This window comes from Arachis ipaensis, chromosome B1, assembly GCF_059453495.1.
Source record: "Arachis ipaensis isolate K30076 ecotype BB chromosome B1, ASM5945349v1, whole genome shotgun sequence".
Lineage (NCBI taxonomy): Eukaryota > Viridiplantae > Streptophyta > Magnoliopsida > Fabales > Fabaceae > Arachis > Arachis ipaensis.
In genome coordinates, this window is record NC_142436.1 from 140,059,856 (window position 1) to 140,075,368 (window position 15,513).

Below are 15,513 nucleotides of genomic sequence, written 5' to 3' on the forward strand. Positions count from 1 at the left end.
AATTACTAAAATCTTTTTCTGAAATTTTCTTAAAAACTGAAACGCGATATCGACGTAAAGGCTCAATAGTAAATTTATAATAAAAGAAATCAAGTCCATAACGCCTTACTTTTGGTACGATCATGACGTGCTAAAAGTTAGGGTGTTACACCGATTTGTTGTGGTCTTGTAATATTGCCCCATCTCAGCTTCATCCGAATTCCTGGGGTTTTATCAAGATTTTCCAGCTGCTTTGCCAAGAGTTAGGCATAACACCTTCTCAGACTCTTTTTCTCTATCTTTTTGTTTCTGCCAACCCCAGAGAGTCTTCCAAAAAGAAAGCTTCCTGGGTTTCTTTCAGGTCGGCCCAGGGGCATAAAGTTTTTGCCATGTATGATGAGTCTTTTAAAGATTTTAAGAATTATTTCTTCCGAGTCCGTGCTGTTGAGGGGGCCCGCCCCTTTTTTCTTAATGAAAATGATGAGCCTGCCTTTCCTCTAGAATGGCAAAAGAATGTGAGAGTGTCTCGCTATAGATGGGAGATGCTTGACGAGGTTGAATGAGCTTTTGTAGTTGTTCTTGAAGATTTATGGGGGAAATCACCCCATCTTGATATAAAAAAGTTTTTGAGTGACCCGTCTTTGGTTCGAATTGCTTTGGGTACTGTCCGACTTGTTTCTATACTTGTTTCTTAGTTTTGCTTCTTCTGGATTGTAACTCATCACTTTTGTTGATTCTGTGTTTTCAGAGATGTCGAAAAATAATGATTCTATGAAGGCCTACAAAAACGCAAAGAAGGCTGCTGCTGCTCAAAATATCTCAGCCAAGGTGGCGGGAGAAGGATCTTCTCAAGTTCCAATGAAGCCGCCCGTGCCGAGTTCTCCTGGGCCGAAGAAGGTGATCCCCACTCATCGAGTTCATCTGGTTGACCCTCCACAGGCTTCTGTTGTTACTTCTGGTGCTCCTCCCAACAAAAAACAAAAAACAATTGAGCCTTTTAACCTTGACGCTCCTGACTTTGACACGGTGGAGTTTGTTGACCAGCAGATCGGTCCTTATGGTGTCGTCCCTACTGACGACGCCTCTCTCCTTCGCCATTTGGACTTCATAACTCGGAATAGCATCAAGATGGCCTATATGGGGGCTGCCCTGTATCGGACTGCTCAAAATCTTCCTCTTCATGCCACTAAAGCCTTCATGGAGGAGGCCAAACAAGAGTTTGATCGGATGAAGGGCTTGAAGGAGGATCTTGAGGTGAAAGTAGCCAAACTGGAGAAGGATCTGGAGAACGAAAAGGCTAGCTCTCTTGCCCTGGCAGCCTCTGTGAGGTTGGCCGAGGACACTGCTTTGAGGCATAAGGACAGTTACGTCACATCTTATCGGGAGGTAATACGTCTGAGGGAGGAGTTGGAGTCTACCCGAGTTGACTACTCCGAGCTCCAAGGTCATCTTGTCGGCAGCGTAAATGCTGCTTATGATAATTTAAAGGAGCAGGTTCAAGTTCTTGCTCTTGAGGTTGACCTTACTCTCTTCAGCTTGGACAACGTTGTAAGGGTTCGTAAGATTGTCCCGGACGACCAGGATGATGATGACGTCGGGCCTCCCCCTGTGCCTGCTGCTAAAGTGTCGACTTCTATAGCTCCTCCCGCTGGGATCGTTCGTCCGGAGTTAGATCCCGATTGTCAAATTCTAAATAGGGACGACAGTACAGTGGATGCAGTGCCTCTTCAGGCTCGCCCTCCTTCACCTCCGACTGATGCTGCCGAGAAGTCTTCTAGTCTTAGCTGAATTTTCTTGGATATTGGTGTGGATAGCCCGACTTGTGGGCTTTTAAACTCTTTATTTTGTAGTCTTGAATATTATGCTGACTGTTGATACTCCTTTTGGTTGCTTGTTTAACAACTTTTGATTTTGAAAAAACAACAAGTAGCTTTCAAGCTTTTTGGGCTTGACCTTGAAGCTTGTTATAATATTTTATATTATGCTTGTTTGCACTTGTCTTGACACCTTTCTGGGTTTTGAAAGTGTTAGAGCCTTGCTGCTCGGTCTCTTTGGATTGCCTTATACTTACTGCTTGTAGCTTGGATCCTTTGAGGTTGTGGATATGTGGGTCCAACTTGTATTTTGGTTTTCTCGCTTTTACTTGTATTTATTTCTAGCACTCCGTAACCGATTTCTTCACGTTGGTCCGCTTTCCAGTTATTTTTGTAATCCTCTTTCTTGGACCCTTGTCAGGTCTCTTTCAGGGACTACTTTTATAACTTATTTGTGGGAGCCTGACTTCTTTGCGTCGTTCTTTTCCGAGTTATTTTGTAATCCTCTTTCTTGGACCGTTGTCAGGTCTCTTTCAGGGATTACTTTTATAACTTGTTGTTTGTAGGAGGTCGACTTCTTTACGTCGTCCTCTTCTAAGTTATTTTTTGTAATCCTCTTTCTTGGACCTTTGTCAGGTCTCTTTCAGGGATTACTTTTATAACTTGTTGTTTGTAGGAGGTCGACTTCTTTACGTCATCCTCTTCTAAGTTATTTTTTGTAATCCTCTTTCTTGGACCTTTGTCAGGTCTCTTTCAGGGATTACTTTTATAACTTGTTTTTTGTAGGAGACCAACTTCGTCACGTCGATCTCTTCTAAGTTATAGCAATTCCTCTTTTATAGGGTTGGCCAGACCTCTTTCCAGGGATTTACTGATAACTTGGGTTGACTTGGTCCGACTTCTCAATGTCGGCCAGTCTTTAAGTTATTATTTAGCAATCCATAAGACCTCGTCAGGTTCTTTTTTCGGATCACTTTCGATAACTTCTTGCATTATTCTGTGTTCATCTTTGCCGATTTGTAGAAGGTGGTTTCTATCTTTCTTTGGTCGATCTTTAGATGAATCGCGTTTTCATCTTTATTGGTATTTTATCGTGATCGTGCAGTGAATCTGTTTTTCACTTTCTGCCGATCTGTTGCTTTATAATCGGACGATGAATGCTTCAGATTAATGCGTCTTGAGAATTTGTAGAATATCTAAAATATATTTTATTCAAAAGAAAGTTCAAATATATACATGTTGGAGTTTTTCATCCTTTTAAGTCGGATAATATCTGGATCTCAACTTGGTGCCTCATTAAAAAACCTTTTCAGAAAAAAGAGTGCATCCTATGATGAGATCTTTTACCTTCTCTAGCTATAGTACCTTCTTAGGTTGCAGGCGTGCCACGATCTGGGAAGCTCTCGTCCATCGAGTTCGGACAGTCTGTAGTAGCCCTTCCCGAGTACTTCTATGACTCGGTAGGGTCCTTTCCAGTTTGCTGCCAACTTTCCTTCTCCGGGTCGAGTTGTTCGAATATCATTTCGGATTAGGATGAGATCATTCTCCGTGAAACCTCTTGGCACTACCTTTTGATTATATCTTGAAGCCATTCGGCGCTTTAGCGCTAGGATGAGATCATTCTCCGTGAAACCTCTTGGCACTACCTTTTGATTATATCTTGAAGCCATTCGGCGCTTTAGCGCTTCTTTCCTGATCCAAGCTCTTTCTTGGATTTCCGAAAGTAGGTCGAGTTCTTCTCTTTGAAGTTGAGAGTTGGCTTCTTCATTGTAGTGGACTACTCTAGGCGACCCTTCCTCGATCTCTACTGGGATTATTGCCTCCACTCCGTACGCTAATCGAAACGGTGATTCATTTGTGGTGGAATGTGGCGTAGTTCGATATGCCCATAGGACCTGTGGAAGTTCTTCAGCGCAAGCTCCCTTCGCATCTTGCAGTCAATGTTTCAACCCAGCCAATATGACTTTGTTGGCAGCTTTGGCTTACCCATTGGCTTGAGGATGTTCGACGGAGGTGAACTGGTGCGTTATGTTCAAGTCGGCTACTAATTTCCTGAAGCCTACATCTGTGAATTGAGTGCCATTGTCTGTGGTAATGGAGTATGGAATCCCGAACCTCGTGACAATGTTTCTATATAGGAATTTATGGCTTCTTTGAGCAGTGGCGTTGGCTAGGGGCTCTGTCTTAATCAACTTTGTGAAATAGTCTACTCCGACTATGAGGAATTTGACTTGTCCTAATCCCTGGAGAAAGGGTCCGAGAAGATCGAGTCCCAATTTTGCAAATGGCCAAGGCGAAGTTACGCTGATGAGCTCTTCTGGCGGGGCGATGTGAAAGTTGGCATGTTTCTGGCATGGGGGACATATCTTTACAAATTCTGTAGCTTCTTTTTGTAGAGTTGGCCAGTAAAATCCCGCCCGAAGTACCTTTTTTGTGAGAGCTTGTGCCCTAAGATGATTGCCATAAATGCCGCTGTGTACTTCCTCTAAAACTTTCCTTGTGCTAGAGGTCGGCACACATTTTAACAATGGTATTGAAATACCTCTTTTGTATAGGGTGTTGTTTATGATAGTGTAGTACTGAGCCTCCCATTTTAACCTCTTTGCTTCCTTCTCATTTGTGGGGAGTGTTTCTTTTTTGAGGTAATTAATTATGGGGGTCATCCATCCTTGATCCTGACTTGTTATAGTTAAGACTTTTTCCGCTTTCGAGATTGACGGGTTCTGTAGCATTTCCTGGATGAGGCTTCTATTGTTGCCCCTGGTTTGGTGCTGGCTAGCTTTGAGAATGCATCAGCTCGGGCATTTTGTTCGCGGGGTATGTGGCAGATCTTATATTCCCCGAGTTGTCCGAGCTGTTCCTTGGTTTTATCCAAATACTTTTTCATTGTGGGATCTTTGGCTTGGTAGCTCCCTGTTATCTGTGAGGTGACTACTTGTGAGTCGTTGAAGATGTTGAGTTTTTGAGCTCCAACCTCCTTAGCCAGCTTCAAACCAGCTAGTAACGCTTCATATTCTGCCTGGTTGTTTGAGGCCGGGAACCCAAATTTGAGGGAAAGCTCAACTTGGGTTCTTTGGTTGCTTTCTATTATCACACCTGCGCCGCTTCTAGTCTTATTTGAAGACCCGTCCACATAGAGATTCCATTCTGTGGGGGTTTCTAGGGTATCTGTGAATTCTGCAATGAAGTCGGCCAAGTATTGTGATTTGATGGTTGTCCGAGCTTTATATTGGAGGTCGAACTCGGATAACTCGACTGCCCATTGTAAAATTCTGCCTGCTAGATCTGTTTTCTGCAGTATCCCTTTTATGGGCTGGTCGGTCCAGACCTTAATGGTGCGAGCCTGGAAGTACGGGCGTAGTCGTCGAGATGTCAGTATGAGAGCATATGCAAACTTTTCTATTTTTTGGTAGTTCAACTCGGATCCCTGCAGCGCTTTACTAATGAAGTATACATGTTGTTGCCCTTTGTCGTCCTCTCGAACTAGTGCTGAGGCTACTGTCCGACTTCCTACCGCAAGGTATAATATGAGTGGTTCTTCCTTTCGTGGTCGAGTTAGGATAGGTGGTCATCCCAGGAAACTTTTGAAATCCTGGAAGGCTTGCTCGCATTCTATTGTCCATTCGAAGTTCTTTCCTTTCCTTAGAGTGGCATAGAAAGGAAGGGATCTTATCGCTGATCCCGCTAGGAACCTGGACAAGGCTGCCAATCTCCCGTTGAGTTGTTGTACTTCTTTGACACAAGTTGGGCTCTTCATGTTGAGTATGGCCTGGCATTTATCCAGATTTGCCTCAATTCCTCTTTGTGTGAGCATAAAACCCAAGAACTTGCCTGCTTCTACTGTAAAAGTGCATTTTACGGGATTGAGGCGCATGTCATGCTTCCTTATAGTGTTGAACACTTGGGCCAGGTCGGACAATAATGTCTCTTCACTTTGTGTCTTTATTAACATGTCGTCCACGTAGACTTCCATGATTTTTCCGATATGATCTGAAAAGACTTTATTCATTAGCCTTTGATACGTAGCTCCCGCATTTTTGAGACCGAAAGGCATTACAATGTAGCAGTAATTTACTTTTGGCGTCAAAAATGAGGTCTTTTCTTGATCTGGTGGATACATGGGGATTTGGTTGTATCCGGAATATGCATCCATAAACAAGAGGTATCTATATCCGGATGAAGCATCTACCAGAGCGTCGATACTTGGGAGTGGGTAAGAATCTTTTGGGCAGGCTTTGTTGAGGTCGGTGTAGTCGGTGCACATTCGCCGTTTCCCATTTGATTTTTTCACCAAGACGACGTTAGCTAGCCATAGTGGATACTTGACTTCTCTTATGAATCCTGCCTCCAGTAGTGCTTGTACCTGTTCTTCCACAGCTTGGGATCGTTCTGGCCCAAGTTTTCTTCGTCTTTGCTGTACCGACCGAGATCCTGGATAGACCGCCAACTTGTGACTCATTAGCTTGGGGTCTATGCCTGGCATGTCTGCAGTTTTCTATGCGAAGAGATTGACATTATCGCGTAAGAACTGTACTAGTAATTCTTTTGCGTCTCCCTTCAGGATCGTGCCAATATTAGTTGTTTTGTCCGAGGTATCCCTGATCTGAACTTTCTCTATTTCTCCTTCGGGTTGTGGATGGAGTTCTTCACGTCTCTGAACTCCACCGAGCTCAATTGTATGGAACTCTTCTCCTCTGCCTCTGAGGTTTAGACTTTCGTTATAACAGCGGCGTGCTATCTTTTGATCTGCTTATATTGTAGCTATCCCTTCTGTAGTTGAGAATTTCATGCATAGATGCGGAGTTGAGACTATTGCGCCGATTTGATTTAGTGTTGTCCGACCTATTAGGGCATTGTAGGCTGAACTCACGTCGACCACGATGTAGTCTATCTTGAGTGTTCTGGATTGGTTCCCATTTCCGAAGGTTGTATGTAGTGACACGTATCCCAGCGGTTGTACTGGGGTATCTCCCAGTCCGAACAGGCTGTTAGGGTATGCTCTAAGCTCCTTTTCTTCTAAGCCGAGCTTGTCGAAGGCAGTTTTGAATAAGATGTCAGTGGAGCTCCCTTGTTCTATTAATATGTGGTGGAGATTGGCGTTTGCCAGTATGATGGTGATGACCATGGGGTCGTCGTGTCCTGAGATGATACCGGATGCATCTTCTTTGGTGAATGTGATTGCAGGAATGTCGGGAGCTTCCTCCTTTCCTTCAACATGATATACTTCTTTGAGATATCTTTTGCGGGATGATTTGGAGATTCCTCCTCCTGCAAATCCTCCGTGTATCATATGGACATGTCTTTCTGGTGTACGAGGTGATCGTTCGATTCATCCGACGTCTTCATCCCTTCTTCTCTTTCTTTGATCATCATCTCGGATAGCCAGAAACCGATCTAGTTTTCCTTCTCTTACCAATTTTTCTATGATGTTTTTTAAGTAGAAGCATTCGTTGATGGAATGCCCTCGGACTCGGTGATATTCACAGTATTCGTTCCGATTTCCTCCTCCTCTTTTATCTTTGAGTGGTCGAGCTGGGGGTATCTTTTCCGTGTGGCAGACTTCTTTGTAGACATCTACCAGGGATACCCTAAGAGGGGTGTAATTATGATATTTTTTAATTTTCTCCCCTTGTCGATCTTCCTTCTTTTTGGATTCTTTATCTTTGTCTCGGTAGGAGAATCCGGATTTTGAGGTTTCTCCCAACTGAGAGTTTTCTTCCATGTTGATATATTTTTCTGCTCGCTCCTGCACCTCATTCAGAGATGTGGGATATTTCTTCGATATAGATTGGCTGAAAGGTCCCTCTCGTAGGCCATTGATGAGGCCCATGATGGCGGCCTCTGTTGGCAAGCTTTGTATGTTTAGGCATGTTTTGTTGAATCTCTCAATGTAGTTGCGAAGACTTTCCCGATCTCCTTGCTTGATTCCTAGTAGACTGGGGGCGTGCTTGGCCTTGTCTTTTTGGATGGAGAATCTGGCCAGAAATTTTTTGGCTAGGTCGTTAAAGCTTGAGATAGACTTAGGAGGTAAGTTGTCGAACCATCTAATTGCTGTCTTCGTGAGGGTCGTTGGAAAAGCTTTGCAGCGAACAGCGTCCGAGGCGTCGGTGAGGTACATTCTGCTTCTGAAGTTGCTGAGGTGATGGTTGGGATCTGTAGTGCCATCATACAGAGTCATATCCAGGAGTTTGAAATCCTTAGGAATTTTAGTTTTCATGATGTCCCTAGTGAATGGATCTTGATCTTTGCGTGAATTGTCCTCAGGGGTGGTTCGGGTAGCCTTTTCTTTGAGATTGACTTCGAGTTGTAGGATTTTATCTTCTAGCTCTCGACGTCTCCTTACCTCTCTTTGTAGATCCTTGCCAACTTCTCGTTGATGCTGGCTTTCTTTTTCAAGTTGCTTTAGACGATCTTGAAGTGCTTCTATTACTCCCGGATGTGATGAGTTTTTGTCTCCGTTAGATTCCGGAGTATCTTTTGGTGTAGCGTCCGCATTTTTGTGCGGCGTTCTGTCCTCTAGATCTGAATCATGGTTGTTGTCATGGTCGTCTGCCATAATGATGGGATGACTTCCAGGTTCCCCGACAACGGCGCCAATGTTCCGAGGGTTACCTGAAACTGTAGGCCGATCTCGGATGAGATCTTCTGTACTGGTCGGAGATGACGTGTCCGGCTGGCTGGTGGCGGCCGGAGTTGTTGTGTCCGTCTTGTTGGACTGGCTTCACTTCTGATCTTTGATCACCGGAGGGTGGGGGGTACCTTCAAGAGACTCTGATGCTTAAGTTAGCACGGGTATTAAGCAGGTTTGTTGTAGAATCAGAGTATGAGTTATACCTGGGTGCTCCAGTGTATTTATAGTGGTTGTAGAGTGACCTTTTCTAGATAAGATAAGTTAGTTATCTTATCTTATCTTTATCTTTGAGTTGAGGTCAGCTTATCTTCAAGGGAACCGCCCTTATCTCTATAGGCTTGGACGGCCTGTGGATTTGGGTCGTGTTCCTCTATTTGGGACCTTTATTGGGCTTTCCTGTCGATTTGGCCGACCTCTTTGAGAAGAGGTCGGATAGCCTGACCTGAAGAGGTCGGTCGTTTTGTCGCCAATCATCCCAAGTCGGATAGCTCGACCCAGGGTATGAACAATATACCTCTTTAAGGTGTCTTTTGCGAGATGATTTAGAGACCTTTCCTCCTGCGAATCCTCCATTTATCATTTGAACATGTCTCTCGGGAGTGTGGGGTGGTCGTTCAACCTGTCCGACCTCTTCATCCCTTCTTCTTTTTCTTGGTTCATCCACTTTGTTTGCTAAGTACCGATCTAGTTGCCCTTCTCTTGCCAATTTCTCTATGACATTTTTTAGGTCGAAGCACTCGTTAGTAGGATGTCCGTAAATTTGGTGGTATTCGCATTACTCTGCCCGACTTTCCCCTCCTTTTTTGTTTTTGATTGGGCGGGGTGGTGAAATTTTCTCAATGTTGCATATTTCTCAGTAAACATCCACAAGAGACACCCGAAGAGGGGTGTAATTGTGGTATTTTCTAGGCTTCTCACTGAGTTGATCTTCTTTTTTCTTAGACTCTTTATCCTTGTCCCGAGAGGGGTAGGAGAATCCAGGTTTTGAGATTTCTTCTAATCGAGAATTCTCCTAATTGAGAATTCTCCTCCATGTTAATATACTTTTTTGCCCGTTCTTGTACCTCGTTCAGAGATGTTGGGTGCTTTTTTTATATGGAGTGACTAAAAGGTCCTTCTTGCAGGTCATTGATGAGACCCATGATGGCTGCTTCTATTAGCAGACTTTGTATGTCCAGACACGCTTTGTTGAATCTTTCCATGTAGTTATGAAGACTTTCCCGATCTCCTTGCTTGATCCCTAATAGGCTTGGGACGTGTTTGGCTTTGTCCTTCTAGATGGAGAATCTGGCAAGGAATTTGGCTAAGTCGTCAAAACTTGTGATGGATCTAGGAGGTAAACTGTCGAACCACTTTATTGCTGTCTTTGTTAGGGTAGTCGGAAAGGCTTTGCATCGAATAGCGTCCGAGGCATCAGTGAGATACATTCTGCTTCTGAAATTGCTGAGATGATGGCTTGGATCAGAGGTACCGTCGTATGAGGTCATGTCGGGAGCTTTAAAATCCTTTGAACTTTAGCTTTCATGATCTCTTTGGTGAAGGAATCTTGGTCCTTGTCGGAGCTATCATCGTAATTGGACTGAACGGTTTTAGCCTTGAGATCAGCCTCGAGCTTTAAGAGCTTGTTCTCTAGCTCTCGGCGTCGTCTAGTTTCTCTTCGGAGGTCCCTCTCGGCTTCTCGTTAATGCTCAGCCTCTTTTTTGAGCTGTTTGAGACGATCCTGTTGAGCTTGTAGGGCATCCAGGATTTTTGTATTTGGCGAATGCTTATCTCCATTTGGTTGAGATGTATCTTTTGGTGTGATGTTCGCGTTCTTATGCGGCGTTTTGTTTTCCAAATCAGAGTTGTGGTCGTTGTCAAGGTTGTCTGCCATGATGATGGAATGACTTCCAGGTCCCCGGCAACGGCGCCAATGTTCCGAGGGTTACCTGAAACTGAAGGTCGATCTCGGATGAGATCTGCTACGGTGGCCGGAGCTGTCGTGTCCGACTTGTTGAATCTGGTGGTGCTGCTGATCCTTGATCACCGGAGGGTGGTGGTACCTGCAAGAGACTCCGATGCTTAAGTTAGCATGGGCTTTGAGCAGGTATTTTGTGTAGAATCAGAGTATGAGTTATACCTGGATGCTCTAGTCTATTTATAGTAGCGGAGAGTGACCTTTCTTTGAGATAAGTTAGTTATCTTATCTTATCTTTGAGTGAAATCATCTTATCTTTAAGGGGAACCGCCTTTATCTTTCTAGGCTTTGGCTACCTTTAGATTGGGCTGTGTCCCTTTGTTTGGGCCTGCTTGGGCCTCTTATAGCGATTTGGCCGAACTCTTTAAAGGAGAGGTCGGGGCGACCCAACCTGAAGAAGTCAGTCGCTTTTGTCTTCAATCAGCCCGGGTCGCATAGCTCGACCCAAGGTATGAACAAATAGGTTTGATTCAAATTATATAGAGACATGCTTTTAGTTGATCCATTTCTCATTTTTTCGTTTGGCTTAATCACGTAAATTATGATGCAAGCTGGCTTAATAATGCCATTTACCCTTAAATTAAATTTAATCTCTTGCGTAAGATATAGAAAAATAAACTATCAAGTTAATATTAAAAAAATATATTTGATATGTTTAAGCAAATAATTAATATTGAGATAAGAGAATATGTGTGTTTATGGAATAAATCTATACCATAAATACTTTACAAAATCAATAAATAAAATTTGGTATAATTACTTACACTATTAGTGTTAATAGATATTAATTTTAGCTAAAAGAGGATTTATTTTAAAATATTTTTTATTAAGTAAGAAATATTATATTTTTATAAATTAAATAAATTTTAGTTTTTATTTTATCATGTTTTGTATGCATAATTAAGGCTAAAAACAATAATATACTAATTAAGTTAACTATAATTTTTTTTATGTTCAAATGAACTATATATGTTTTTTTTTTTTAAATTAAAACACATAACTTACAATTTTATTTGTTAACTCTAACATGTCATTTTTAAATAGTACACACGTTATTTTATTGGAATATTTTCAAGTGTATCGTCATACCGGTGTATCAGTGATTTTTAACCGTTGATCTTAATTATATATATTTTATATATTTTTTATAATTAAGATCAACGGTTAAAAATCACTGAAACACCGATATGACGACATACTTGAAAATTTTCCTATTTTATTTAGATTACATCAGATGCTATTAATTAAAAAAGAAACTTTTTATAAAACAATATATAAAAGATAAGTTTAACGTACACATGTCATTAGCTAAAATTTTTTTTAAAAAAGAAAAACTATCAAAAATATTAGTGAAATTTACAAACGTTCAGAAAAATACCCATAAACTAATAAAAAAATTAATACTATACTCGTTGAATATGGGTTTCGTATGATAAAAATATTCAAACCCTAATTTTTTGTTATTTTTTTAATAAAATTTTTAAACTACTCTACCCTTAATCTCAAGTCACTTTTTTAACCTTTCATAATTCAACCTGCAGCTTTAAAATTCTTGTCATGAAGTCCAAAACTATTCCTACAATAGACCAGGCTAAAATCAATAGTAGTGATGATGATGGAGGACCTCAATTAGTTTCTAACAGAAAAACCTAGTATGGTGAGCTCTTTCTCATTTTTTTACCACATCCCTTCACACAAAGAAAGCCTTTCAAATTAAGAAAAAAAACAAAGAAAAATAATTGAAACGATAAAAAACTATTCCTTTATAGTTTTTTCTCTAATTCTTCATTAATATTGGTTGATTTTGTTATTAATCTTAATGCTACAATCCTCTGTTGTGTTACTATCTAGAGCTCCCATTATAAAGGATCATTTTGTCTGTCCCGAAAGCGCAGCATCAGCATTCAATTTGGTGTCGGTATTGTAGCCGTCGCTGGAAAAAAGCTCCGCTGTCTGCCTCACATCTCCAGCTACGTCTTGGAGCTCTTGTTCGATCCGACGCTGATGTTGCCATCGAGGAGGCTTCCTATTACTTTCGCTTTGTCATCAAGACCAAAGAGGAGGATGAAGAGATTGGAGGCGGTGGAGCTAGCGGCAACACCGGCAACGTAGAGGCGGAGGAGGGAGCCATCGAGGGAGGCTTGCTTGAGAGGGTGGGTGATGCTCTGCGGTGAGCTAGAGGTCTCCGAGATAGTTGAGGAGGAGCATGGAGACGATAAAGCGGGAGTAGAAAATGAAGGCTGTGAGCGCGATGAGGAAGGCCGTGGGAATGAGAGATTTGAGTGCAATGGAAAATGCCAGAGAAAAGCCGATGGAGTTGAGTAGAAAATGAGAGATTTATGGCGGTGGAGTTGAAGTTGAGGGTGGAGTAGTTTAGAAATTTTATTAAAAAATAAACAAAAAATTAAGATTTAAATAATTTTATTATAGGGTTAAGTACGATTTTGGTCCCTAATGTAGAGGTCGAAAATTTATTTCGTCATCGGCCTTTTTTTCGCTTCAAAATGGTCCCAAAGGTTTAACTTAATTTTAAAATCGTCCTTCGGACGAAAATACCCCCCCTCTCCTCTTCTTCCTCAATCTTCTTCCTCAACATTAACCAGAAGCAGAAGCAGAAGTGCAAACGCAGAAATAGAAGCAGGCAAAAATAGAAACCAGAAGCAAAATAACAACAATCAAACAACAACAATCAGAAAACAACAAAAACAATAATAATAGATAATGAAATCAGAGCAATAACAAAAATAGAACTAAAAGCAGAAGCAAAAACAGAAGCAGACAGAAGCAGAAGTAACCAAAGCATGAACAACAACAATGGAATAAAAGGAATAAACAGAAGCAACCAGAAGTATCAACAACAACAACAACAATGGAATCCTTTAAATTTGAAAAATTAAAGAAAAAAGGAATAAAAAATTGAAACAGAGGGGAAGGGTTGCGGCGGTGGTGAGGGAGGAGGGGCTACGGCGGTGAACAGGGATGCGGTGTTGGCGGGCTACAAATCGCCACGAGGAGGGCGCTGTAGAGGGCTTCGTTCATCTCTTCTCTTTCTCTCTCCCTCTGCTCTCTCCTCTCTTGCCGTTAGTGTATGTGCTGAGGAAGAAAGAAGCAACGGCGGTGGCGAGGAGCAACGGCGGCAGCGTGGAGCAGCAACCTTTCTCCTCCTCTCTCTTCACTGGAAACAACCACCCCTTGATTCTCTTTCTCCCTCCCTCGTCTCTTTCTTTTTTTTCTTTTTTTTTTAAATTTTTTTAGTTAGGAGTAATTTGGTAATAAAAATAAAAAATTAGTAAAAAAGATGATTTTAAAACAAACTGAAATCTTTGAGACTATTTTGTAGCGAAAAAAAGGCCAAAAACAAAATAAATTTTCGATCTCTACATTAAAAACAAAAATCATACTTAACCCTTCATTATACGAAACTCATTTTTTATAAATACAATGTTAATTTTCTTAATTTATAAATATTTTTATTAGTATTTGTAAATTTCACTAATAGTTTGATAATTTTTTCTTTTAAAAAATAAGTATCGAGTGGCAGGTATAGCAGAGGAGCAGGAAGTGATGAAGAACCGCATCACACGTGAGCACTACCCCTTCCCAATGTATACTCCATTAACAATTTCATTATATTACATTAATTACCACAACACATTAATTAATATTACTATTACTATAATACTCTCAGATACCGATTGCAATAGCATCTCTTCATTTCCCTCTCTCTCTCTCTCTTCCCACCCATTTATTTCTCTCTTTCTCCCTCTTCTCTACACAGAATCAGAATAAAACCTCATCTACCCTTCAAACTCCAAAGTCTTTTCTTTTCCTTTTTTTTTTAATCTTCAGCTCTTGGAACTGTCGAGGCTGAACAACTTCAAGTTGACCGAAAACCAAGAAAACATGAAGAAGCTCTATCGTAAAGGAACGGTGCATCCCTCGCCGCCGGTAATATCAGACCACCACCTCGCCTTCTTGCCACCCGCCATCCTCACTCTCACCGTCGCTCTTTCTCCTCAAGATTTAGAAGTCCTTGCTTATCTCCTAACATGCCCCTTTTCCTCTAGCCCCTCTTCCTCCAACCCCAAACCTCGCCGCACCACCACCACCACCACCACCACCACCACCAATAACGGCAACAGCCAGAAGGTGGTTGTGGAGGGTAACCATCCGCCTCTGTATAACTGCGGCTGCTTCATTTGCTACAAGATTTACTGGGAAAGGTGGGACAACTCTCCTAATCAACGACGCATACATGAAATTATCGACGCCTATGAGGCCTGGTTAGAGAGCAATAACAAGTCCCCGAAGAACAAGAAGAAAGACAAGAGGAACAAGAAGGGTCCTTGTAAGAGCAAGCCCGAGCAGTTGGCGCTGGTATCTGATGAACCCATGGAATCTGCGGCGGAGAGTAGTAAAAGTGGCGGGGCTGGTCGTGTTGACGATGAAGCTGATGACGGCGGCGGTGATGTTGGGGTTGAAGGTGGTGAGGAGAAAGGTCCAGTTAGGAGGTTAGTGAGTTTCATTGGAGACAAGATTTGGGGTGGTTGGGGTCAGGGGCAGTAGTGAGTAGTAGACAATCAAATAAAAGGAACATGAATAGAGCAAATTAAAGGTGGGTTTAATTAGTCCTTGCCCTTTCTTTTTTTTCCTTTATTTATCTATTTTTGTACATTATTATTGTTAATCACTACCCCCTTCGATGTACAAAAAGACATAGTAGTCTGGTTTTTGTTTGCTCTAGGTGATTACTTTTGTTACAATCACAATTAGTTCATACTTAATCATCAACCTACTATTCTGTGGTTTCAATTTGTTCTCATCATACACATTTCTTCCCTTTTTGGGTTTTGTTGTTTCTGAGATGATCGGATCATTGATTGTTATGTCTGCTGATTGATTGATTGATTGATGCTTTGTAGGCCACTTCAATCGAGAATGTCTTTTATAGTTCTCTGTTTGTTATTGTTGAACGAATTTCTTTTATTTTCTTTCACCCTTTAATTCAACGGAGCTTTCATTTCATTTTCCTATCTACGACTGTAGTTAGTAAATTTGATACCATTTCTAACTGAATATGTTTTATTTTCTTTTTTATAAATTAACCTCTTAGTAATACTGCTAAGTATTAA

The 15,513-nt window shown here is 41.6% G+C and overlaps 1 protein-coding gene across 1 annotated transcript; it reads left to right on the top strand.

The window, feature by feature from the left end:
- The first annotated feature begins 14,077 nt into the window (after window positions 1-14,077).
- Window positions 14,078-15,193, top strand: LOC107636596 (uncharacterized). The gene has a single exon (XM_016340098.3). It carries the CDS (start codon window positions 14,285-14,287, stop codon window positions 14,945-14,947), a length of 663 nt encoding a protein of 220 aa, XP_016195584.1. The 5' UTR covers window positions 14,078-14,284; the 3' UTR covers window positions 14,948-15,193.
- Window positions 15,194-15,513: the final 320 nt, after the last annotated feature.

What these genes read in the sequence shown, in the direction of transcription:
- LOC107636596 (XM_016340098.3), top strand. Translation starts at nt 14,285, where the DNA reads ATGAAGAAGCTCTATCGTAAAGGAACGGTGCATCCCTCGCCGCCGGTA.